This window comes from Kwoniella europaea, chromosome 1, assembly GCF_036810445.1.
Source record: "Kwoniella europaea PYCC6329 chromosome 1, complete sequence".
NCBI lineage: Eukaryota > Fungi > Basidiomycota > Tremellomycetes > Tremellales > Cryptococcaceae > Kwoniella > Kwoniella europaea.
This window is the reverse complement of record NC_089487.1, coordinates 10,230,122-10,252,326: the sequence shown is the minus strand read 5'-3', so window position 1 is coordinate 10,252,326 and position 22,205 is coordinate 10,230,122. Positions and strand designations below refer to the sequence as shown.

General features: G+C 44.0%; 10 protein-coding genes across 10 annotated transcripts; 5 read left to right on the top strand and 5 right to left on the bottom strand.

Annotated features, from left to right (window-relative positions):
• Window positions 1–139: 139 nt before the first annotated feature.
• Window positions 140–2,668, bottom strand: V865_003900 (uncharacterized protein; the record flags this gene model as incomplete). Its single annotated transcript, XM_066227687.1, has 9 exons — window positions 140–165; window positions 242–837; window positions 891–1,323; window positions 1,393–1,768; window positions 1,817–1,926; window positions 2,011–2,332; window positions 2,404–2,462; window positions 2,526–2,579; window positions 2,656–2,668. The coding sequence occupies 9 exons, from the start codon at window positions 2,666–2,668 to the stop codon at window positions 140–142; spliced, it is 1,989 nt and encodes a 662-aa protein (XP_066083784.1).
• Window positions 2,669–3,019: 351 nt separating this feature from the next.
• Window positions 3,020–3,715, top strand: V865_003899 (thioredoxin; the record flags this gene model as incomplete). Its single annotated transcript, XM_066227686.1, has 5 exons — window positions 3,020–3,148; window positions 3,207–3,271; window positions 3,339–3,459; window positions 3,554–3,611; window positions 3,666–3,715. 5 exons carry the CDS (start codon window positions 3,020–3,022, stop codon window positions 3,713–3,715), a joined length of 423 nt encoding a protein of 140 aa, XP_066083783.1.
• Window positions 3,716–3,878: 163 nt separating this feature from the next.
• Window positions 3,879–5,146, bottom strand: V865_003898 (uncharacterized protein; the record flags this gene model as incomplete). Its single annotated transcript, XM_066227685.1, has 6 exons — window positions 3,879–4,486; window positions 4,539–4,581; window positions 4,663–4,674; window positions 4,746–4,799; window positions 4,890–4,910; window positions 4,997–5,146. The coding sequence occupies 6 exons, from the start codon at window positions 5,144–5,146 to the stop codon at window positions 3,879–3,881; spliced, it is 888 nt and encodes a 295-aa protein (XP_066083782.1).
• A 685-nt stretch (window positions 5,147–5,831) lies between these two features.
• V865_003897 (uncharacterized protein) lies at window positions 5,832–7,018 on the bottom strand (the record flags this gene model as incomplete). The annotated part of the gene is made up of 3 exons (XM_066227684.1): window positions 5,832–6,117; window positions 6,322–6,602; window positions 6,722–7,018. 3 exons carry the CDS (start codon window positions 7,016–7,018, stop codon window positions 5,832–5,834), a joined length of 864 nt encoding a protein of 287 aa, XP_066083781.1.
• Window positions 7,019–7,452: 434 nt separating this feature from the next.
• On the top strand, window positions 7,453–8,722 carry V865_003896 (uncharacterized protein; the record flags this gene model as incomplete). Its single annotated transcript, XM_066227683.1, has 5 exons — window positions 7,453–7,460; window positions 7,526–7,654; window positions 7,771–7,902; window positions 8,015–8,532; window positions 8,625–8,722. 5 exons carry the CDS (start codon window positions 7,453–7,455, stop codon window positions 8,720–8,722), a joined length of 885 nt encoding a protein of 294 aa, XP_066083780.1.
• Window positions 8,723–10,042: 1,320 nt separating this feature from the next.
• Window positions 10,043–11,092, top strand: V865_003895 (uncharacterized protein; the record flags this gene model as incomplete). The annotated part of the gene is made up of 1 exon (XM_066227682.1): window positions 10,043–11,092. The coding sequence occupies one exon, from the start codon at window positions 10,043–10,045 to the stop codon at window positions 11,090–11,092; it is 1,050 nt and encodes a 349-aa protein (XP_066083779.1).
• Window positions 11,093–11,766: 674 nt separating this feature from the next.
• Window positions 11,767–15,019, top strand: V865_003894 (uncharacterized protein; the record flags this gene model as incomplete). Its single annotated transcript, XM_066227681.1, has 15 exons — window positions 11,767–12,077; window positions 12,234–12,329; window positions 12,488–12,736; window positions 12,831–12,852; window positions 12,962–12,971; window positions 13,033–13,099; window positions 13,182–13,256; window positions 13,321–13,386; window positions 13,452–13,835; window positions 13,960–14,045; window positions 14,117–14,220; window positions 14,292–14,369; window positions 14,451–14,461; window positions 14,595–14,891; window positions 14,968–15,019. 15 exons carry the CDS (start codon window positions 11,767–11,769, stop codon window positions 15,017–15,019), a joined length of 1,908 nt encoding a protein of 635 aa, XP_066083778.1.
• Window positions 15,020–15,406: 387 nt separating this feature from the next.
• Window positions 15,407–16,952, bottom strand: V865_003893 (uncharacterized protein; the record flags this gene model as incomplete). Its single annotated transcript, XM_066227680.1, has 5 exons — window positions 15,407–15,676; window positions 15,742–16,025; window positions 16,141–16,340; window positions 16,425–16,509; window positions 16,586–16,952. The coding sequence occupies 5 exons, from the start codon at window positions 16,950–16,952 to the stop codon at window positions 15,407–15,409; spliced, it is 1,206 nt and encodes a 401-aa protein (XP_066083777.1).
• Window positions 16,953–17,550: 598 nt separating this feature from the next.
• Window positions 17,551–19,709, top strand: V865_003892 (uncharacterized protein; the record flags this gene model as incomplete). Its single annotated transcript, XM_066227679.1, has 7 exons — window positions 17,551–18,171; window positions 18,279–18,380; window positions 18,454–18,600; window positions 18,709–18,771; window positions 18,838–19,059; window positions 19,167–19,513; window positions 19,610–19,709. The coding sequence occupies 7 exons, from the start codon at window positions 17,551–17,553 to the stop codon at window positions 19,707–19,709; spliced, it is 1,602 nt and encodes a 533-aa protein (XP_066083776.1).
• Window positions 19,710–19,991: 282 nt separating this feature from the next.
• Window positions 19,992–21,930, bottom strand: V865_003891 (uncharacterized protein; the record flags this gene model as incomplete). The annotated part of the gene is made up of 7 exons (XM_066227678.1): window positions 19,992–20,473; window positions 20,602–21,064; window positions 21,132–21,239; window positions 21,300–21,369; window positions 21,448–21,701; window positions 21,771–21,800; window positions 21,868–21,930. The coding sequence occupies 7 exons, from the start codon at window positions 21,928–21,930 to the stop codon at window positions 19,992–19,994; spliced, it is 1,470 nt and encodes a 489-aa protein (XP_066083775.1).
• Between the last annotated feature and the right edge of the window lie 275 nt (window positions 21,931–22,205).

Below are 22,205 nucleotides of genomic sequence, written 5' to 3'. Positions count from 1 at the left end.
AACATTGAGCAATGTTCGTTGAGTAAGCAAGGCCAGCTGGGTTCAAGAGATGACAGTACGTGTCCTCCGAAAGACATAAGCGATTACCGAAAATGCATACGAAATGCGGTCCAGGCGTCTAGGTAATTCAAGATAGCATTTACAATTCTTCGTCCGAATCTTCAGCTATGCATTGAAAACAGACTAGAATCAGCACAGAGTACTTTGAACCGACGAAAAAGAAAAGCTGGCAAACACTCACTTCCCATATTAGCCAAGAAATTAGCGAAATCCTTCTCCTTTCTTCCATCTTCATCTTCTCCATCCATCTCTTCATCCATATCCATTGATTTGATTTGTCGTTTCTGTTGATTCTCCTTATCCTTCTTAGCCTTTCTCTTCTCCTTCTTACTCTTCTTACTCAATCCACTTCTTTCTCCTCCCAACATATCCCGTTCGTTACCCGATGTGATCTCTTCTAATTCCGCCATGGGCTCCTCGACGTCCATCCCCATGAAGCCCAACATCAATTCGCCCTCTGTCCTCTCTACTGCCGCACGTCTCTTTTTAGCTTTCTTCATGGCTGTTTTTGCTTTAGATCGATCTAACATCCCAGCCGGTAGTACCGCTAATTCCTCTGCTGTGAATAACCTATTATTCTGTAAGACCGGTTGACGAGGTACGACTGGTTGAGTAGGGAATGAAGAGGTTGATGACGATGCGACTGGCGGCGGTCGGAAGGTAGATGGCTCAGCATCGGAATCATCCTCATCGTCCGAATCAGCGTATATCGGCTGAGGTGGTTTGTACGTTGGGACAGTAGTCTGAGATACTGGAGCGGTGTTTGCAAGGTCCACACTATATTCGAAATCAGCTATAAATTCCACTGGAGGAATAATCGAAAAGCTCACTCTTCAGCCATAGCTTCTGTATCAGCAGCCTCTTCACCCTCCCAGGCAGCTTCATCACCTAGATTATCGAAAAGACCGTCTAAAGTGAATGCTTCACTGAGAGTATTCAGGATCTTGGCATCTCCCACTTTATCTCCACTCATCTCAACATCATCTTCTCCATTGAGTATGACCGCATTGGCGGGTTTCTGCGATTGGGATGGAGCAGAAGAAGGATGGATAGCGGGGGGTACGGTGAAATACGATATTTTACCTGAATTCCAGTCTCGCAATATCTGGACTGCGGACCCTTCCAAATCGGGTATACCACCTTTACCTAATCTACCTCTCGTTAGGGCTATCTTGATTAAGAAGTCCCGTACTCCGTCGTAGAGAGGTATGTTGTACAGTTTTTGTAACTGAGCTGGATCAACTTTCGTCAAAATTACCTCGACTATCAGATTGGGAGAATCACGATTGTCAGCTAACATCTATTGTACATAATCTTGATCGATCAGCTTACCGGGTGATATTGGATCTTCAACCAATTCCGCCTTGATACAATTCCTTAACATGATCTCAGCTTGCTTCTTTTTTCCTTCTTCTCCTTCTGTGGATCTACCTATATCTTCCAATACCACACCAGGACAATCTAGAATCTTGACTCCCTTATCTAGTACGACTTCTTGTACCACACGGGTCTTACCCGGCATGGAAGCTACCGCACATGCTCTTGATCTCTTCAGTGAGTTGATCAAAGATGATTTTCCAACATTGGGATATCCCACGACACCGACTGTCAACGATGAGTGTGGAGTAGATAAAGCGTATTGTTTTAGTAGATGCAGAAGAGCAGGTGCACCAAGGGATGACGAGGTGGTTGGTAAAGCGGGTAAATTCTGTTGTTGACCTGGTATAGCAGCTGGCTGAGCTAACGGTACGGCTACTTGTGATAAGTGCTGACGCTGATTCTGAGTTGAGGATTTGAAAGGCATAGTAGGGAAAGAATGACGAAGGTGTTTTAACCATGCTTCGAGATTTGCTCGGGGTACAAGATCTATGGTTCAGTATCTCATCTATTAGCTTGAAGTCGCTTCTCTGACGGCACATGCTTTGGTAAGCTGATCAGATCATAACATACCAATCTTATTCACCACCGCTAGCAATTTCTTCCCCTGTACATCCCTCTTTCTCACCTCCTCTTCTACCCATCTACTCCTCGTTCCGTCCGGATCTCTCGCATCCAAAACTTGTATAATCACATCACTCCTCTCTATCACTTTTCTCAACTCCCTCATAAACGCTTTCGAAGATGAATCTCGAGTGGTGAGAGAAGCATCAATCGGTTCGTAGAATGATATTCCACCTAATCCAGCGCCGGTTGATTCGGGTCCATACTGGTCTGCTGCAGAGAGGGTAGCCAATGATTGAGGCGTGGGATGACTTGCTGTACTGGCACCGATCTATGGTATCCAGATGATTGGTATGAGCATTAGAGAAAGATATCTGGCGATTAGGTGAGGTGCGCACTGACCTTTGCTTTTTGCTTGTTCGCCAGAGAGTGGAGTTTGGGTACTTCCAAACCTTTCTTCTCTACATGAATTATCAGAGTCAGCTGACATGCGATCATTCAAATCAGGAGGCTACTGAACTTGCTCTGAGCGGTCGGCACAGAATACACCTTGCCCTTATGACCTTTCGACTGTTTATCTGGGGAAAACAAATTTTGAGACAATCAATAAGCGGCAAAGGTGACAGAAACTCATTTTGATCGAGTCGGGCTCACTAGCTTTAGGCATTTTTCACTCTGAGATGGTTCTTGATACCCCTTTACCGTTGGTTATATATTCCTTCTCTCGTCGTATGTTATGACTCCCTTCTATGCTTTCATTATCATGATCATCAACCACAACTGATCCATCTTCAGCATGGTTGTCTTCTTTGAAAAATCAAAAGTGGAGGTCGAGGTAGTGCGGATATCGCCGCCATACTTTACAAGCTGACATCACTCAACCGAGATTTCTAAGCATCTAAGCATCTTCATCTCTCGACTTTGTGAATGTCTTTTGCCTGACTATTCATCACCGACACTATATGTTTGCAGCAAACACCCTTGCTCATCGTACATCATCAGCTTCATAATCATTACCATGTTATCTCAAGCTCTCCGCTCAGCTCGACCTTTAGCCAAAGCGGGACCATCGTTCCGACCAGATTTAGCTCGATCGTTCCATGCTACCAGGATAGCAAGAGATCATTTCCTAGATGCTAACGAGGAGGTGAGCTAAGTGGAGTTCATAAAACCAGCCGAGCTCATATATCCATTACGCTTCATAGGCATTCAACAAACGAGCATTGGAAGAAGGAAGTGCTAAACCAGTTTTAGTCGATTTCTACGCTGAGTGAGTCAACTCAGCTGTGTGTCAACCTAGTGAACCGCATGAATCATAGCTGATGATTATCTGGTAGATGGTGTCAGCCATGTCGAGTGCTCACTCCATTACTCAAAAGTCATACTGGTCCTGAGTCATCGTACGATCTGATGACTGTCAATGTGGACGATTACCCAGAATTAGCAGCTAAATTCAAGGTGAGTCAGCGAGGTCTCAAAGGCAATCGTGCTGCGCAAACAGCTGGAAGAAAGTGATTGTGGGATTGGATTGATGAGATATATTTCAACACAGGTGTCAGCTCTACCGACTGTCGTAGCTTTCAAGAATGGTGTGGTGAAGAACAAATTCGGTGAGCTGCTTTCTTTCGTCTTGTTGGCGGACAGACAGCTGATTCCGTATATAGTTGGATTTAGAGGGGATGCAGATATCAAGAAGTTCCTTGGTATGCTTTAGACGGATTGACAATGCATCTTGCATTTACCATAGGATACGCCACAACTTCCGAAGGATATGCAGGCTACTGATGAGTGACATTAAGTTGACGACTAACAGCACTGCATGATCTGCGATACCTCCAGCGCGACTGACAGATATCACCATCACAAAATTGCCCTCTTTACACTTTCAGATCATTCTCCTTCGCCCAATCTTTGTTGACCCTCTTCTTCCAGCTCCCCGCATTTTCCCTCAACTTATCAACCCCTCTAGCCAAGTTCTTCCAATACGTTTCTCTCTTCTTCCTTCTCTCATATTCCTTCTCCAACCTTTCTTCCTCATTACCACTCGGTACACAACCACTGGCCATCCTATGTATCCTCTGATCCTCGTGTCCATACCAGTGCCATTTCGCTCTTTCTTCAGGAACTTCAGGAAGTTCTACTCTCCCACATGATCTAGCAAAATAAGTCGAGTCAAACCATCCTTTACGCAAATCACCATGTTGTTTCTCCAATTCCATCCTAGTCGACCTTGGTACAGTCTTCAAACAGATTGCAGAACATTTGTGATAATCTTCTTTTTCCTTTTTCTTATCTCCCTTTGAATTACGGGATTTGCACGGTTTACAAAGACAGTTACTGATCGGACCTCTATGTTTCCATAGGTATTTCTCACACTTGTAGGTACATCGAACACAACAACATGCACAACGAAAGAAATCGTGTATGAAGTGATAACAGCAATAGATGGTCATGGTGATGTAGAGGAAGATGATAAAGCATACGACTAACAGTATGAGGGATCAGTATTTGTTGGAAGAGGGAGTGACTGTACATACCGAAGATGATCAATGTTTGATACTTGTCCCAAGCATCTTGAATCTAAGTGGTATATAACATGATGTAGCCAGTCAACAAAAAGTTCCTATTCGTACTGCGAATCATGTATTATTGCCAACGCACCTTGGTTATGAACTATACCTCGAAAGGACGATTAGATCAGCGCTGATCATTCGTCATTTGACAACATTACCTTACACACTCACATCCTGCATCTTACTGAACATACCCAACATGCCTTTCGCATCATCATACTTCCCCTACTCGCACATAAGAGGACATTTACTAGGTCAGCCGACTTCGTTTTTCCCGGCATATCTATTGGTGGTAGGTGTAGACTGTTCGCTCACTTTAGCATCGTTTACAGCATTCTATCAAACACATTGGGTTGCAACAAAGACCTCGCGTCAGCTCAATCTACGGTTTTCCAAACCTGTTCCCTACCGAATCAACTCACAGTCGCAGTTGCCACCGCCCCAGCAGCGGTCTTAGCAGCACCCCCACCAGCCGAGGTAGCAGTTTCCACTGCACCCTTGGCACCTCCGACAGCAGTTTCAGCTGCACCAGCTACAGCTCCTCCTACATCACCTATATCCAGTGGTGCCATCCTGTCGATACAGTAGGGCTATATAGCCTGTATGAACTCTCGGTTGTTTACAGTAAATGAAAAAGACGATTGACTGTGGTTTGAGATTTTGATAGTTCTAATAGTGTTAGATGATACCCTTTTGATTTTATTTTCTTCTCTTAAGAGGGTCGTTAGCTTGTTTGATTTACAGCGTACTCATCAACGAATGTACTACTTTAGAGATGTTCTCTCGTCATAAGTGAGTTTTGATAATTTACGTTGTGAATATAATGATTTTTCCACTAAGTAAATGTGTTTTTGTTGTTACTTTTATTTTTGGATTTGGATTTTGAGAGGATCATGAAAGACACAAAGTCACGATGTAGGGCAGGTGTCATCGATCATTTCAGTTATCTACATAATCTGATACGACTTGGACATTTACCATACAGTAAGTGGGGTGTAATACTTTGATCGGATGGTGAGTAAAATAGTGGAAAGGATGACACGGTATGGAACCTCAAAGGAACGAAATATACTGTACTTCCAAGGTCATGCACATTTCCAATCAAGTGTTTGATCCGAAAGGTTATAAAGGAGGATTTACCTGATGCATGTGTGAGATGTATGCAGATAAGTACAACACAATTGTTAGGTCATTATTAGTAACTTTTGTGAAGACGCCTGTACTGCACATTATGATATACTCGTATGCGAAAGAAATTCACCACTCAATCCTATCACCTTTCCAATCCCAACACCTCCCCTCCCACTTCTTCCCCTCATCTCCCCTCTTTACCTGACCCATGACGCTCGTCATTTTCTCAATAGCCTGATCAATGTTAAACCTCCCATGCTCGGGGTCAGGCTTGATATTCTCACCCAAGACGGGTTTCGTGAATGACGTGATGACTGTTCCGGGATGGTACCCTACTGCTATAGCTGAGGAGTTTTTGTTGATCAGTTCGTGATCGAGTGTGCGGATCAGTTGATTCGTAGCTGCTTTTGAGCTAGAGGCATGTCAGCTAAGATTTCTAGACTAATGGGCATGAAGCCATGGTAGTACCGTATGATTTGTAAAGGAAGCAAGAACAATGTCAGAGCTGTAACGATACTGTAACTCTGATTCTTTGAGACCGTTTAGAAGTTTTTGGAGATACTGATATAAAAACATTTGCGTATCTGTAATCAATGTCCAGCGAAACTCAACTCACGCTCTGTAAGAGTACCATCCCCCACGATGGTTATCCCCTATACTACCCACTCTAGCACTCATAGACCAACACAGACTATTCCCTTCACCTATCAACCCCTGAGCAGGATCCCCTTCACCATCTTTCCATTCTGACGACGAACGTAATTTATCGAATTGCTTCTTGGTGGGAATGAGGGGGACGAAATGCTTGTAGGTTAATAGATGACCTAGGGTGTTCATCTGGAATTGTTCTAGTGCGAGTGACGGGTTGATGGACGATAAGGATTTTTCGGGATGCAGCTGTACAATCATCCCAGAAAGTTAGTCGACTACCTTCATTGATCACCAGAGTACAATGACCAACAATATGGTAGCTAGGACGTGTCTGCTGGCATATATGATGGTAGGAGACAGCTCACCATACCTGCCATACAAGCTATCAACCTTACTCTCCCCTCTCCTTCTCTACCTCTAACAATCTCAGCAGCTCTAGCTAGACCATCTTCATTACGTATATCCACCTCTCCAGCTACACTTAGCCTCTCCTTCCCTTTACCTTTGATATCGCCTTCAAGGAGCTTACAGGATAAGTCCCCTTCGGCAGATCTCGGTCGATGGGTTAGGGCGTATACTGATAAGTTTGTGTTTTCCAGGATGTATCGAGTGAGTGCTGAGCCGAGTGAGCCGGAAGATCCTTGAATGATAGCTATTGACATGATATCAGATTATAGATTGTTTGGCTTCTTTAGCTATGCAAGAGCTATCATTTAGGGTATGTAACGAGATTTACAACCGGGCATACACTATGGGTTGCAGTCCCACCTGGTATTTTTGACCATCGTCAAAACTCTTCTCTGTAAAGTCAGTCTCTGTCGATCGAGATGGACATGGCGAAATATGGGGTCTCCACAGTGTGACGACATCAATCCCACGTGACAGACGATAGATAAACAAAGATGCTTCCTTTCCTTTGATGCATGCGAGTTGAAAGGTCAAATGTGCAAGATAGTCCTAAGAGATAGAAACAGGTGTTAATAGCGCAGACAATATAGATATATAGAAGCAAATGAGCGATCGAGTGTGAATATCAGTCAGGTAGTAGGAAAAAACAGATCACTTCGGACGTATTTGATCTTGAGACGCGTTAATCATGTCAAAGTGAGTGAACTCCTGTATACAAGCAAGTATGGGACGGGATCTGACATATGATCATTCGATGATAGAAATCCTGTGAAGCTCAAGGCATTGCTCATCGATCTCAATGGGACTCTACATCTTGGTTCGGAACCTACAAAAGGTGCTGTACAGGCTATTGAGAAGTTGAGAAAAGCGAGAATACCATTTATCTTTTGGTATGTAGCTTCCACCCGCTTGTACAATTGACGAGAAGGATTCACTCCGCAAAGATACATGAACCGGAACTAGAGTGTATACCAATACGACTGGATGTTGATGGTACAGGACGTAGCTCAAACTCGACCAAAGAATCTTCCTCACAGCTACTATCGAAGCTCGGCGAAATGGGATTTAAAGCTTCGCAGGAGGAGTTGATGACTAGTTTGAGTGCTTGTAAACAGCTAGTAGAGGAGAAGGGATTTCGGTAGGTGGTCCGATTTCTTATCTTGAGATCTTGGGTCGTTCACATGGAGATTTTGACGATTGACAATATGATGAGACGATAGATGAGCTGATACCATAGACCGCTTTGATAGACGACCTTTCCTTATAATGTCCGAATCAGCCAAATCCGAGTTCCCCTCATCCTCCTCCCCTCCGAACCAAGGGACGTATGATTCCGTGATACTAGGCTTAGATCCACCTTCGTTATCATACGACAACCTCAACAAAGCATTCCGCATCCTCAAATCAGAACCCGTCTCTCACTCTCAATCAAGCTCATCTGACAAAGACGAGAAGAACGGTGATGGTAGAAAAGCAGTATTGATAGCACCTCACAAAGCGTCTTTCCAGCAATCTCCATCCACATCCAGCCTACCAGCGGGTTTGTCATTGGGTATAGGTCCATTTGTTCATTTACTTGAACATGCCACTGGAGAAAGGGCATTGATAGTAGGTAAACCTACTAAATCATTTTTCGAACTCGCCATTCAACGATTACAGCATAATCATGGTAATACGATTGAAGAGGGGGAGATAGGTGTGATAGGGGATGATATACAGAATGATCTGGGAGAAGGAGCGAGGGAGTTGGGGTTGAAGAGGATTTTAGGTAAGTACGGAATAATCAAACATCTGATCATTATCCATATTCATACTAGTTGTGGACTGTAAACTGATCTATCGCTCTGATGCATGATATAGTGCGTACTGGGAAATATCGAACTGAGAGCGAACAGACGGATCATCCACCTGATAAGGTATATGAAAACTTTGCGGAGTTCGTGGATGATTTGATATGATACGAGTCCACGTAGGTAGATATAGACATAGATCATAGGTGTAACACCATATCCATATTCAAACTGGATACACAGTCAAATCCAAATATCGTCATGGTCTTATAATTGATATCAGTCGATTCGTCAAAATCTCGATGTAGTTCCGGACGTATTCCTGGAGCTCTAACGCTGAAGGAATGCGCACGTATCGTGAATGCAGCAGCGTCAACTTTCACCCGACGCGTACTGATAATGCATCCGGGACTGAGCAGACGGATGCTGAATCGCAGTCATGTATGTGTACAAAGCCTCAAAAGGCTTTTTGTGAATTACAAATTATCTGCCCGAGCCGTAAGACCGGACTCTATTTTGTTCCAATCAAGGCTGCCCCCGGAAGATCAACGTCGACGCAGACGCAGAGGTAGAGGCAGAAGTGTATAAAGATCGAGAGCACCTTTCGAGATGACTCGGCCGAGGGGTGAGCCCCACCATGCCCACTCTTGGCAAGAGCGCGTTTAACTAGAGGCATGGCTGACTGGATCTTGGTTGATCTTGAATATGACTGGCTGGGATCTTGGATTGGGGTGATATACTGACGGGCATGTCCGAATCACATCAAATTATTCAACCCGGGTCCGATCCGAAAAGAACCGTACGCGCCCCGAGCTGAGTGACTAATCAATTTATTTAGTTTATTCGGTTGACTCGATTTGAGGTGATCCAGTCAATTTCGTGTTCTCACGCCATAAAGCTTATTCATCCGTATAATCCATATATCCCATATAAACAACACCTGCTTTCCTCTTCCTTTCTTCCTTTCTCTTCTTTCTTCTGTATATCAACACTATCACTCTTATACTTTACATACTGCTCATACATCTATTCAAGATGTGTTACTAAATTTGCTCTACTACACTGCGCTACTCAACGACCCAAACCCAAACAGTCGTTCCCAGTTTTCTCCCACGCTTTACTTTTATAACCTTACCCAATAATTAAACAATCACCACGTCGTCCTCACCGACAAAGTCCTCTTTCAACAAGATCATCCAAAATGTTCCATACAATCCAGTTTGTCATCCTTGCCCGAGGTTCACCTCCACCACTAACCAACGAACAAGTCCAACGACCACCACCGCTAAGTCAGTCGATCCAGACTATATCATTACCGAGCCTAAAAGATTAGACGTCGTCGACCAATTGCCAAAGGTCATTGCTACTACTACTACTGTAAACGGTTTATCGCATAATCACAACTACGATATATTCACAACAACAAAAGCTTCAAAGAAGCAACGTTCATCTTTATACCCATTATCAAGAGAGATTGATATCGACCAGATGAGATTCGAATCAACTTCCAAACCCACCTTAACCCCTGTAGGGTACAGGTTACTTTCCATCTCGGAAAGAAAGTTATCCACTTTGGACGCATCGTTCTACGACGAAGGACCTGAATTGCTCAAGGGCGTTTTGGTCAAGGAATCAATCAAGAGCGCTTGGAAGTCTGTCCAAGGAGGGTCCAATATCGACCTTCGGGTCGAATTGGATTCTTACTCGACCATGGGATTAGATGTCATTTCTGAAGAAAGTTTCGAAGAGGAGGAAGTTGTCAATGGGAATGAAGAAAGATGGTTCGAAGATCTCGTATCTTCTTTCGGTGAAGAGGATTTCCAATCTCCCCAAGAAGTAACTCACGAATGGGTAGAATCGAAGGTCTCCGAAATTGTCTTTGATGATATGGATCTGGAATTTGATAGCAACCAAATCGAAGCTTTCACTTTCCCTTCTCCTACGCTATCACCTTCGACTGTTCCTCAAGTCACCATCACTGGTGTTGCTGAAGAGGAGGAAGAGGAAGATTCCTTCTCGGTTGAGAACAAACCGTCGCACGCTCATCGCTCCGGCTCAACGATAGAAAGATCGTCTTCACTGGACACTCCAATCCTTTTACCCATCTCTTCGACTACACTGGCACCTCCATCACCTATCGAACCTATTCAATCCAGTTCCGATTGGGACGAATCGATCTACCTTCATCCTCAAGCTATTCGAACAGAGTGCGACTATTGTCTTGATATCGAGGAATTCTCCTTACCGCCACCACTCATCAGATCTCTCTCGAGCTCGTCGACCACATCGATTGAAGATGAGGAGGAAGTGTGCGGCACACCACCACTCAGGTATTCGGAACTGAACGAACAGCCACTTTGGTTGAACGGCCTCAAGAATGAAGCTGATCTGGTAGATTCCGATGAAGATGATGAAGCTTTAGACGAGGATGAGGATGAGTTGGGTATTCAGAGGTTCACAGGAGATGGGGGGAAGGTCTTGGGAGGTGTTGTGGGTATGGCTTTGGGGTTCAATGAAGGAGGTTTCGTATTGGTTTAGTTCTATTTCTTTTCAGGTGATATTATCTTTTTCGCTTTTATCCTTTTGGTGGGCCGTTTGTCAGGTGTTTTAGGTAGAAAATATGGAAATTTCACAAAAAAACATTGTCTTGGTTCTTGCTTTGATCGTTAGTTATATGTTCCTTTTTATTTCATGCATATACACTGTGTTTGAAGTACTCTGCATATGTTGATGGCCTGGGTAGCAAAGTATCCTACAATACGCAGTCTGCCAGTCGAGTTGTTATTTTTAGCCTTGGGTTGTGGTGACGAATTGACCAGGAACAGCGAAACAGAGGTCCGGTTACGTTACTCGCTCGCTGCATTTAGCAACAACATCAGCACAACATTACTCTTACTCTTACCTCTCTCTCCCCCTCGTCAATGTTTGATTGATACCAGATTTTTATATACCCTTGACATCTTTCATACCATATACACTTCGAGCTTCTCTTGGCAGTCTTAGCCTCTTATCGGTCAAGGTATAACCACTACAGCTCCGAACTATCTGCAATCAAATCGCGACCCCATTCCTTTCTTCCGAGTTTGGACTACACCATATACACGAGGTGTTTGTTCATCCCACCTCTTTGATTGTGAATTTATACCCTTGGAGTTGACCAAGATCCATCGCCATTTATAAACATACATATAAACTCCATGGACCTTAGCGCAATGGCAAACAACCTCCAACATCCTTCCATATCAGAGAACACTTCTACGACGAACGACCATGAACCCGATACAGCCTTTAAGCCGAGCAAGAGGGATATACTGAAATCCGTATTCACCCTCGCACCTTCCATACCTATTTCATCCGAACAGCAGAGGCAATCTGCGCTCGAAGAGAATGATATGCAGCGGGATTATGCGAGAATGAGGGATGAGGATCTACGAGAGTTGCAGAGGAGGGAGGGAGCTACAAGGGTTATTCAGAGGTATTACAGAGGGTATAGGGATAGGAAGATGGTCAAAGGGATGAAATTGTATGTCACCATTTTATACATTCACTTCATTGATCATACGTGATAGGCATTTCGGAACAAACAAGTTATATTGTTAGATTGCAATATTACCCGATAACGTAGTGCAGCTAAAAAAATCAAAACTGATGATGTGGTATTTGTTCTTGGTCCACATAGACAGCGCGATGCAAGATGGGATGATCTTGTGAAACAGACTGGCGAACAGAGTTACTCGAAAGGTCAATTGGATAATAAGAATGACGTGAAGTCTAGGTAAGTTTGCATCTACTGTTCTGTCATGATGTAACACAACACGAGGGACACGATATTGTCTAGACTGTGGACTAAGTGCAATATACCAACTTCTCTTCTCTCACTTCTGTTCAGCTCACAATGATTCAGCCGATACTGATATACCTTTTTACAATCAGATGGCATCGAGCAGTCCAGGCTGCCTCTCGACTCGAATCAGGCCAAGGACTCTATAATCCCCCTTCAGATCTCATCGAGGATATACCAACGGAAGAAATACCGGAATCCACCAAGAAAGCTAGACGAGCGACTTTCTGGGGTAATCTCAGCTTACCTATCGCCAAGGATCAAAATACGGGCAAGGGTAAGGATAGGGATGAGAATGAGGTATTACCTTTTCAGAGTAAAGCGCTGGAACAGCAACATTGGTGAGTATCACAATTGACATGATGCGAACCCTCCTGCCGAGGTACTGGAAGGGGCGAGGTTCTGATTCTTTATTATTTGGGTGATACTGAACAGGCTCGAGATGATTGACGGTAAAGTAAGTTGGAATCCAACGATATTGTATTCTGGTCATCATAACTCATACTACCAGATTATTCGAAATGCTGATTGTTCTAAATATTTACCTTGATGTTAACCCTAAACAGCATAGATATGGTTAGTTAAGCTTTCGAGATTATTACCTCAACTCGACGCGGCTGATCATCATACAACACAGGAAGTAATATGAAATACTATTTCAGGAAATGGAAAGAAGCTGAGACTCAGGATAACTTTTTCAGATGGTATGTCGACAAATTTTCATAACAACCGCTGTCTTACTCTCCATGAGTGATCTCAGCTGACTCAAGTACAACTCCTATCCAGGCTAGACAGAGGCGAAGGCAAAGATCTTGATCTGGAAGAGATGCCTAGAGACAGACTGGAAAAGGAACGAATCATGTTAGTCACCATCTTTAACAAGGATAATGGTAATATGCTGAGAAAGGATGTTGGGGCACTTTAGGTATTTGTCTGCCGAACAGAGGTTGAATTACTTGGTTAAAGTGGATAAAGACGGGTTATTGAGATGGTATGTCAAGTCATCATTATCATACAGTCATTGCATAGAAAGAGCTAATACGGGAGGTGCTATAGGGCAAGGAACAACGAGCTTGTCGATACTGCCGCTGGGAAATGGAAAGATGCGGGCGATGGTAAAGGGATAATACCGGAAGATAATTCTTCAGATAACGAAGACGACCAACGACCGCGTAAAGATGATTATACGACTACAACAAAGACACCTTGGAAAGCTCGAAAATCCCGCAAAACCGGATCGACCCCATCGTCATATGGATCGGCGAGTGATCTGTCGATATCGTCGGATAGCTATTCGGCGGAATCGGATTTAGATGATAATGAGGATACTCATTATATAGGATTGGACAAGGATGATGAGGAGAAGGGCTGGTTGGAGAGGAAGAAGAAGAGGTTGACACCTGGAGGGATGAGGAAGGAGTTGTTGAGGAAGACTGTAAGGTGGGTAGGAATATTTATTGCTGAGATGGTTTGTATTTGGGTTACTTGTCGAATTACCTTGGATTGGACAGGGATCCAACAACTTTACAAACGGACTGACACTCTGAACTTTCGCTGGGAACAGACGCAACACCTGGATTTACGTTTGTGATATGAAGTTAAACCTGTTTGTCGGGATCAAGCAAAGTGGTAATTTCCAACATTCTTCATGTGAGCCATTTACCAATCGTACACAAGCTGTGTGGTCACAATCTGACGTATCATATTTCCTATCCTACCAGTCCTGGCTGGAGGCAAAGTCACATCGGCAGGTATAATAGTAGTGAAACACGGATTGATCAAATCGCTCAATCCGTTAAGTGGACATTATAGGTCGTCCATCGAGGTTAGCTATTCTACGCAGGGTACGACTAGTTCTAGAACATATAGCTGACTGTTTGTACCTTCGTTATATAGCACTTCAGAGCTTTTATTGGTCAGCTTGAGAATAGAGGCGTGGATTTGAGTCATGTCAAGATTGCCAAGAGTGTTCTGGTGAGTATGAGATATCGCATGCTGAACGAAACAGTGAATCTCATTGACTGATGGTGTTTGTTATCCGTCAACTGTATCTAGTCATTATGGGGGTGAGCATCATCATTAACAATACGCTGTTTAGGCCAGTCCCCTATCCTCTTCTACCCTCCATCTCTGGTCCCCAGACGTAATCAACTTATACACATGAGTTGGAAAAACTGATTTTGCTTTTTGGTAATTTAGTTTATCGAAATACGCCAAGATAACCAAACGTGAACAGAACTTTATATCCACTATCAAACACGCTTTGCACATCTCATCTGAACCTACGGAAGAAGAGAAATCGGCAGAGTTGAAAGCCAACGCCGAAAGGGAAGAGAAGGAACATCAGGAAAGGATGAAAAGGGTTCATATTGCCGAGGAAGAGAGTCGGCTGAATGACCCTCAACGGAAGGGGGATGTAGAAGAAGGAGGTGACGAAGAGGAATTGAGGAAGGTAAGGAGAGAAGTGCTTTATGGGAAAGAACGAGAAAAGGATATGTAAGTCGATAATCTCACTTAAGTTGCCGTGAAAAATACTGATCAGGTCGATATTTTGATTCTTGACTTTCGGTAGAGAGGATAAAGAGCGTAAGGAAGATACCAAACGGGAAATACGACCTGTATGAATATGGAATGGGAAGGGGAGCAATCAGCAATGGTACAAGACAAGACATCATATCATGGAAGCAAGATTTCGGATTATACAGGGAGAATTGGATTATTTTCCTGAATATGTTGTACGCTGTACTGTACTTGATCATCAATCAATATATATAATAGGATACCTGGCATTAATAATGAACATATTTGAGGTAACATACATACTCGTATTTCATCTTTCACTGTTTTTCACATCACATATATCTACCTTTTTGCACTAGGTTATCATAACTTACTGAATGATACTGATTTTACAATAAACTGATTTTGGGTGACACAATAACACCGATGTCCATGTTCGATGCGATTATATCTTTTCTTTGTCTGCTTTACATTTCATCTCTTGACTAACCTTACGCCCAATTCCCCTCCAAAGCGTCTTCAGGGAACTCCCGCTTACTCAGCCCCAACTCCTTCAACGCATCGTCCATACTGACTTTCTCAGCAGCGGAATCATGATCCAAGTCATCTTCAACTTTCTCACCTTGCTTACCCAGACTTTCGTGCAGCTCATGAGGAGAAGTGATGATGAGTAATTCGGCACCTTGATAATCCAACAACGAAACTGGGTTGGAGGGGATGAATCGACGATTACGGAAGATATCGAGGAGATGTTGTGGGTACTGAATGGAGAAAAGGAAAGTTAGCATCCGTTTTGATACATGATCACTTGCAATCCTGTACCCACCTGAGCCCTCTTCTCCCTTGGGATTCCCGCTGCTCTAGGATTACCTCTGCTCTCCACATTAGGATCTTTAACCTGCAAGACCACTGCTCCTTTCTCCTCTATACCCAACTCTTTTTGCACTTGACCGAAATCCTCGTGAGTCGGAGTAGTGATCTCGTAAGCCAATAGTGTCTTATAATCCCTTTGACGATTGTGGTCTGGACTGTCTGCTAATTCATCTCGGGGTGAATGAAGGATGTAATGCCCTCTAGCAGCTGGACGAGCGGCAGCTTGATGACGAGTACCTAGTAGAGTAGTGGTATTAGTATTGATGATAATAATGATATATTAGCTCGTAGACGATGAGCTATCTACTACTTCCTCGTCAGGCAAGGATTGAAAGGCAGAAAAACAGCTCACCCCTTGTCTTTGTCTCGCAGGTATAAGCACCAAACGAATCTTTCAAAGTACTCTTATCTTCACCCACGCCACCAACCAATCCCCAGATCACTTGATGCTTCGCACCTGGATCTGGTAACTTCTTCTTACCAACTTCGATAATTCGATGATAATGTCCTTTGGAATGTTTACCCGATTGAGGAATAAGGAGGATATGGAATCTGAAAGACGAGCAAATAAAATGGAATCAGCTTTCATCATCTACAGATCGACTCTCAGGTGATAGGAGTAAGCTCGATACTTACTTGGATATATCATCTAATGATTCCGCTTCTTCAGTTTCTACCTTGGGTCGGTATAGGAAATAGATATGTCCAGATTCGAGTGTACCTTGATTCCAGACCACACATCACATCAACTCGTCTATCCCCCTCAGCTTAGGAGTACGGATAGGAAAATGACATACCATGCCTAGGTTCGTCTTCATCATCCTTCTCACCACTCTCCTTCTTCTCTTCGCGTTTTACTTCATCCTCTCTACTTTCCACTTTATCCTCATCTTTGGCTTTAGCTTTCTCAGCTGCAATCTCATCTTTGACCCCTTCCTCTCCCAGATTGGTCTCTTCCCTCTTAGTCTCGGTGGTAGGTTCACCTTGAACGGCAACTTCGAACTCCTTTTTCTCAGCTACATCCTGTTCTTTCTCCTGTTTAGCTTTCTTAGGTGATCTTCCGTTCTTCGCTGAAGAAGAAGGTTGTGATCTCTTTTCACCTGTTTCTGCCCCTTGGGAGGGAGAGGAATGATTATTGGTGGCTTTACTTCTTGTTGATACCATCTTTGAGTAATTCACTATGTTATGAGAAGGCAGGGAAGAAGGGACGAAGAGAGATGTATCTGGTTATATGGTCATGACATATGCTAGTTATATGACGTCTTTTGCAGTAGATCAACTCGTAATGTTCGTATCCCCCCGATGATCGAAGTTTGCGGGGACTCCACAACCGATTTCATCACGTGACGGCATGGTTATCACCAGACATTCCTCAAAAGTGTACCGTATATCAAAGGAGGTAAAAGACTGTCTTTCAGCCGTCAATTTGGATGATCAGAGGAATGAGAATCTGCTGGCGATCACCAGCAGATGCCCAATGGTGAATTTAAGAATGACCGCAGCAAGGTGGGATACTAGTACTCAAAGTTTCATTGGCGACGACAAAGGTGAAGGTGTGATTGTTTGCCACCCGATTCAACTCTTACCCTGTTCGGTAAAAACACGGTATAAGCGTACCCTCATCATTGATCCCATCCCATCCATTCAATCATTCATTCATCAATCACAATTGTCTCCAATAACGTCTTTGCCAAATAGCAGTACAGCAATATAGTGCACGCACATCTGTCACTAGAACACACCGATCTACCAAAGGTGCATCATGCACATCCCACTATTCACCAACCTTGCCACTTCCCTCTTACCCCTCTTATCTCCCAGTCAACAACCCTCATCTTCGTCATCGACTATAACCATCCGACCGATTCACGCCCACACGCACAAATACAACGATACCACCTCTACACTATACTTCCACAACACTTCTTCGGAAGCATCATTTTACGCTCATGATTACCCTTTATCCACTTTTGGTGCCGATGCGGACATACCATCTTTATCAGCCGACGATCTTACCATACGAACGGTCAAGACGATCATTCGTAGACCGAGGGTAAGACCACCATCAATGCTATCGTGGTCTCTATCTCACAAAGCGACAACCCGCCGAGGAGGTATCATTCCGTTTGGGACATACAACATTAGTGAAGATGTTGGAATGTGGGTAGCACCCGATATGAATTCTCAAGGGGGTGAATGGGATGATGTAGAGGTGATCGCACCAGATATCAAAGATCGACAGACCCTCATTACCCTAGCTAAAATTACGAGCAATGCATATGTACTTCCGGACAGTGGGGAGTGGTGGCCTGTAGGTAAATGGAATAATCATACGGTTCCGTTTGGATGGGAAGATAATGCGGATGGACTGAGGGGTCATATCGTGAGTAGGATCTAGAATATCCCCTATCCATTCATTACAAGAACATGTGTGACCTACTTGGTCTACCCATTAAAGGAGCTGAGCTGATGGTAGTACCATTGATGCAGTTTGCAGACCCAAAGAACGAAACGGTGATCATCTCCATCAAAGGTACTTCAGCGGGTGTGCTGGGATCAGGCGGACCAACGGCTAAAAACGATAAATTCAATGTATGTTTTGCCGCCCAATGGAATATGGCTTTGCAAGATAATTGGAAGCTGACGAGAATTATATATCTTGTAGGACAACCTCCTTTTCTCATGTTGTTGTGCGAGAGTGGATTTCTCTTGGACACCTGTATGCGATTGTTATGCGGGAGGATGGAGATGCGAACAGACTTGTTTGGAGGATTCCTTGGTCAATGAAAGTGTTTATGCGACCGTCGGAACTGTGAGTAGAAGTGATCTTAATACCAAATGTCGATTATCCATGATAGATCTTGGCGTTTCAGTGAGCGATAAAACGCTTACTGATATGATATGGTCGTCTTTATCGCAGAACTTGTATAATAACGTTACATACATGTACCCGAACGCGACCATCTGGCTAGTCGGTCATTCAGTGAGCTGGCCATAACGAATGAGTCCTCTCAAGGAGTCGTCAGCTAACACATATCGCTTCAAATAGCTCGGTGGATCTTTATCAGCCATGGTCGGTCTATCATTCGGTGCTCCAGCAGTTACCTTCGAAGCACCAGGTGACAAGTTGGCTTCGAAACGACTACATCTACCATTACCACCTGGTATGCCGGCTGACAAAACCGGTATAACCCACGTGTATCATACCGCCGATCCTATCCCTATAGGTGCATGTAATGGTGCTTATTCGGGATGCTATGCTGCTGGATTTGTGAGTCGGCGTCCCTCCATCTGAGCTCTGTCATATTGCAAGTCGGGATGCCGAATATGTGAAACCTATACAGCACAGACGTTGATGTTTTTTCTTGCCAACTATAGGCTCTGGAGTCAAAATGCCATACAGGTCAAACGATTCTCTACGACACTGTAACAGTAAAAGGGTGGTCCGTCGATATTCGTACACACAGAATAACAGATATAATCGAAAAAGTGTTAGCAGATCCTTGGCCTGAAACGGATAAACCTAAAAAACCAAGTACTCAACCTTTCCATATATCTAATCTGGGACTTGGACAATGGTGGGGCTGGGGTAGGAAAGGTCCTCAACCTGGAAAAGGCGGAGATCAAGATGATGGGGATGAGGATACGGATGATGGAGGTTGGGAAAAACATGGTGGTGTACCGGTAGCTGAAGCAGAGGAGGATTGCGTGGACTGTTATAAATGGTATGTCGCGACGTGTGATTGACTTATTTAGCTTTTACATCCCCTTTCACGGTCGAAGGCAGAGGTGAGCTGATTGAACGCGTTTGGTATTTTAAGGGAGTTTGGCGATGGATGGAATCAGGATCCCAAGAAATCAGAGGCACAAGATGGGTTATCGATAGCCGAAGCTAGAAGAAAGGGGTTGAAGAGATCTTGAGTCTAGGAGATCATGGCTGAGCCATCACATATTGTACAAGTCATCCGGAAAGTACGATTAAGATTCGTTTCACGGGACTTTTGCTCAGTACAAGAGTATTGTATATACCTAGGCATACATTGTATTAGAGTTTCAGCTTTCTCTGTTTGTAATGATATGATGTAATATACCGTCCATCAGACCCTGCAGGATGTACGTTGATCCGCTATCCAAAAAAGTGTACATGACAATGCATCAATGCGAACCAACCAAAAATAAAAACAATCTAGATATGTATCCAGTTTATTTCTTTCCACTTGATCTCTTCTTCTTAGGCGGTGGTTTCGGAATTTCATCCTCACTTTCACTCGCACTACTATCCTGTTGTACATCCTCTTCCTCAGAACTGACATCTTCCGCACCTATATCTTCATTCCAATCATCCTCATCTTCATGTTGTACTCTATCTTCATATTCGAAATCATCATCTTCATTATCGTCACCACCATCTTGGAATTTCACTTTACTTTCTCTCAATCTCTGTAATTCCTCTTCGGGATCAATATCCGATAAACCTTCTACATCCAATTCATCATCCGACTCTTCCTCCTCGTCGCCATCCTGATCTTCATCATCCGCAGCAGGAGCTTTACCTTTCTTCTTGTCCTTTTCGGCTTTCTTCCTAGCTACATTGGCAGCCTGTTCGGCTCTTCTAGCCTCTTTCTCTGTTCGTCGTTTCTCATGGGATTGTTGCATTGTCATAGCCTCGGATTTGGACTTGTGGACTATACATATACATACCATCAAGAAGAATCAGCCTCACGTCCTAACGATTATGATGGGTCTTGTTCTAGATCACAGTATATGAGGAGGGAGGGAGACGAATGATTGCAGATCCGGAAAGACAACTCACCAAACTCGTGGAACACAGTTTCACCTTCCCCTTTCTTACTTCCCACCAAACCTTCCACCACTTTGATCAATTTCAACTCCATTCTCGGTCCAGTTTCGATCAACCTCACAGCCTTTCTTTCACCCTTCTTGTTACCTCTCCCAACGTAATCTTCAGGTAACTCAACTGCGTTCGTATCTGATTCGCCTTCTGATGCCTCTGTCTCTGACATACTATCGTACCCTGCTGCAGTGGACGCTTCTGATCCCGCTCTCTTCAACAGGTAATCCGCTATATCCTCTGTGTTCGATAGGTTCGGCTGTTTACGAGATACTTTGACTGTACCGGTCGTAGTCAGGAGTTTACGAACTCGACGGGATACACCGTGGGGACGGACGGTGATGGTGAAGTGTCGGAAGGATATACATCCTGTTTGGTGGGAGTAGGATAAGAGAAGAACTCTTCGGAAGGTGGGTAGGGCGGACTGACGCATAATATCGATCAATTGTCAGCCATAGATTTGATCGTGCTCATGAGACAAGTCGGCTCACCTTCTCAACCTGGATAGGAGGGAATAGACCTTGGAACATCGTGCTCATCAGACGTAGTTGAGGGAGTGCAGGGCCGTTTTGAGGCTGTTGAAAACTGTTCATCACGAGCTATAATCGAGTCTTGCTTGTCAGCTGGATGTTTACGCATTGATGGGTAGCTGTACTTACCAATGGAGGATTACGGTATTCTCCTCCAGGCGATTTACCCACATTCCTCAAGGAAGATTGAACCAGATCCCTATGCATCAGAATGAGTCCATCAGCTATGTACGCCAGCTGACCATGGGCATATATGTGATAAGTCGGAGATACTCACTTCATCAAGCTGTACTTGTTCACTCTAAAAGTCAAAGTGGGTCCCTGTGGAAACCTGGCGACTCTGAGATGTACGTTGGCAGCGTCTGTCAGAGTGAAGGCGAGCAGATGAGTAACTTTGAGTGAAGGAGCGATCGTCAAGTAATCTCTTAGTCTCGCGTTGGGTCGTTCTCTCAATCTCGTAGCGGTATTAGGTTCCATTATTTTTCTTGTATCTCGAACTAATTGAGCTATCGACTTGGTGACTACACCAGACTACGATCGAATTCAGACGTCAACGTTTATGTTTCTCCGGGCTAGTCCTTTGTATGAGAGCTGGCTCACTTTGATCACGAATGATTTAGGTACATTCTCCTACATCAATACCAAAGTAGGTTAGCAAAATCAGACAGGTGAGCATTATCGCTGAGAATGAGCTCACCTCGGTCTCTCCTTTCGCCGGTCCTTTCAAGTGAGTCCTATTCTTTCTTCTTGGTCTCGCCATGTTGCTGAAGTGGATCGTAAGGATTTATGGTGGTATGTATAGTGCGGTTCAACCAAGATTTGTTGTGAATATTTCAAGCAGGTGGACATGAAAAGTGGACGAGATTCAGAAATCTTGCGATAAAGGGAAGGAGCATTTAAATGACATCTCCCGAGTCACGTGATTTTGCCACATGGCGAGATCTGATTGAAGATAAACTGCCACGAACGCGAACACGCATAACGATGGTCGGATTGAACCGAGGTTCAGAGGCACGGGCTGTCGTTATCTGATCC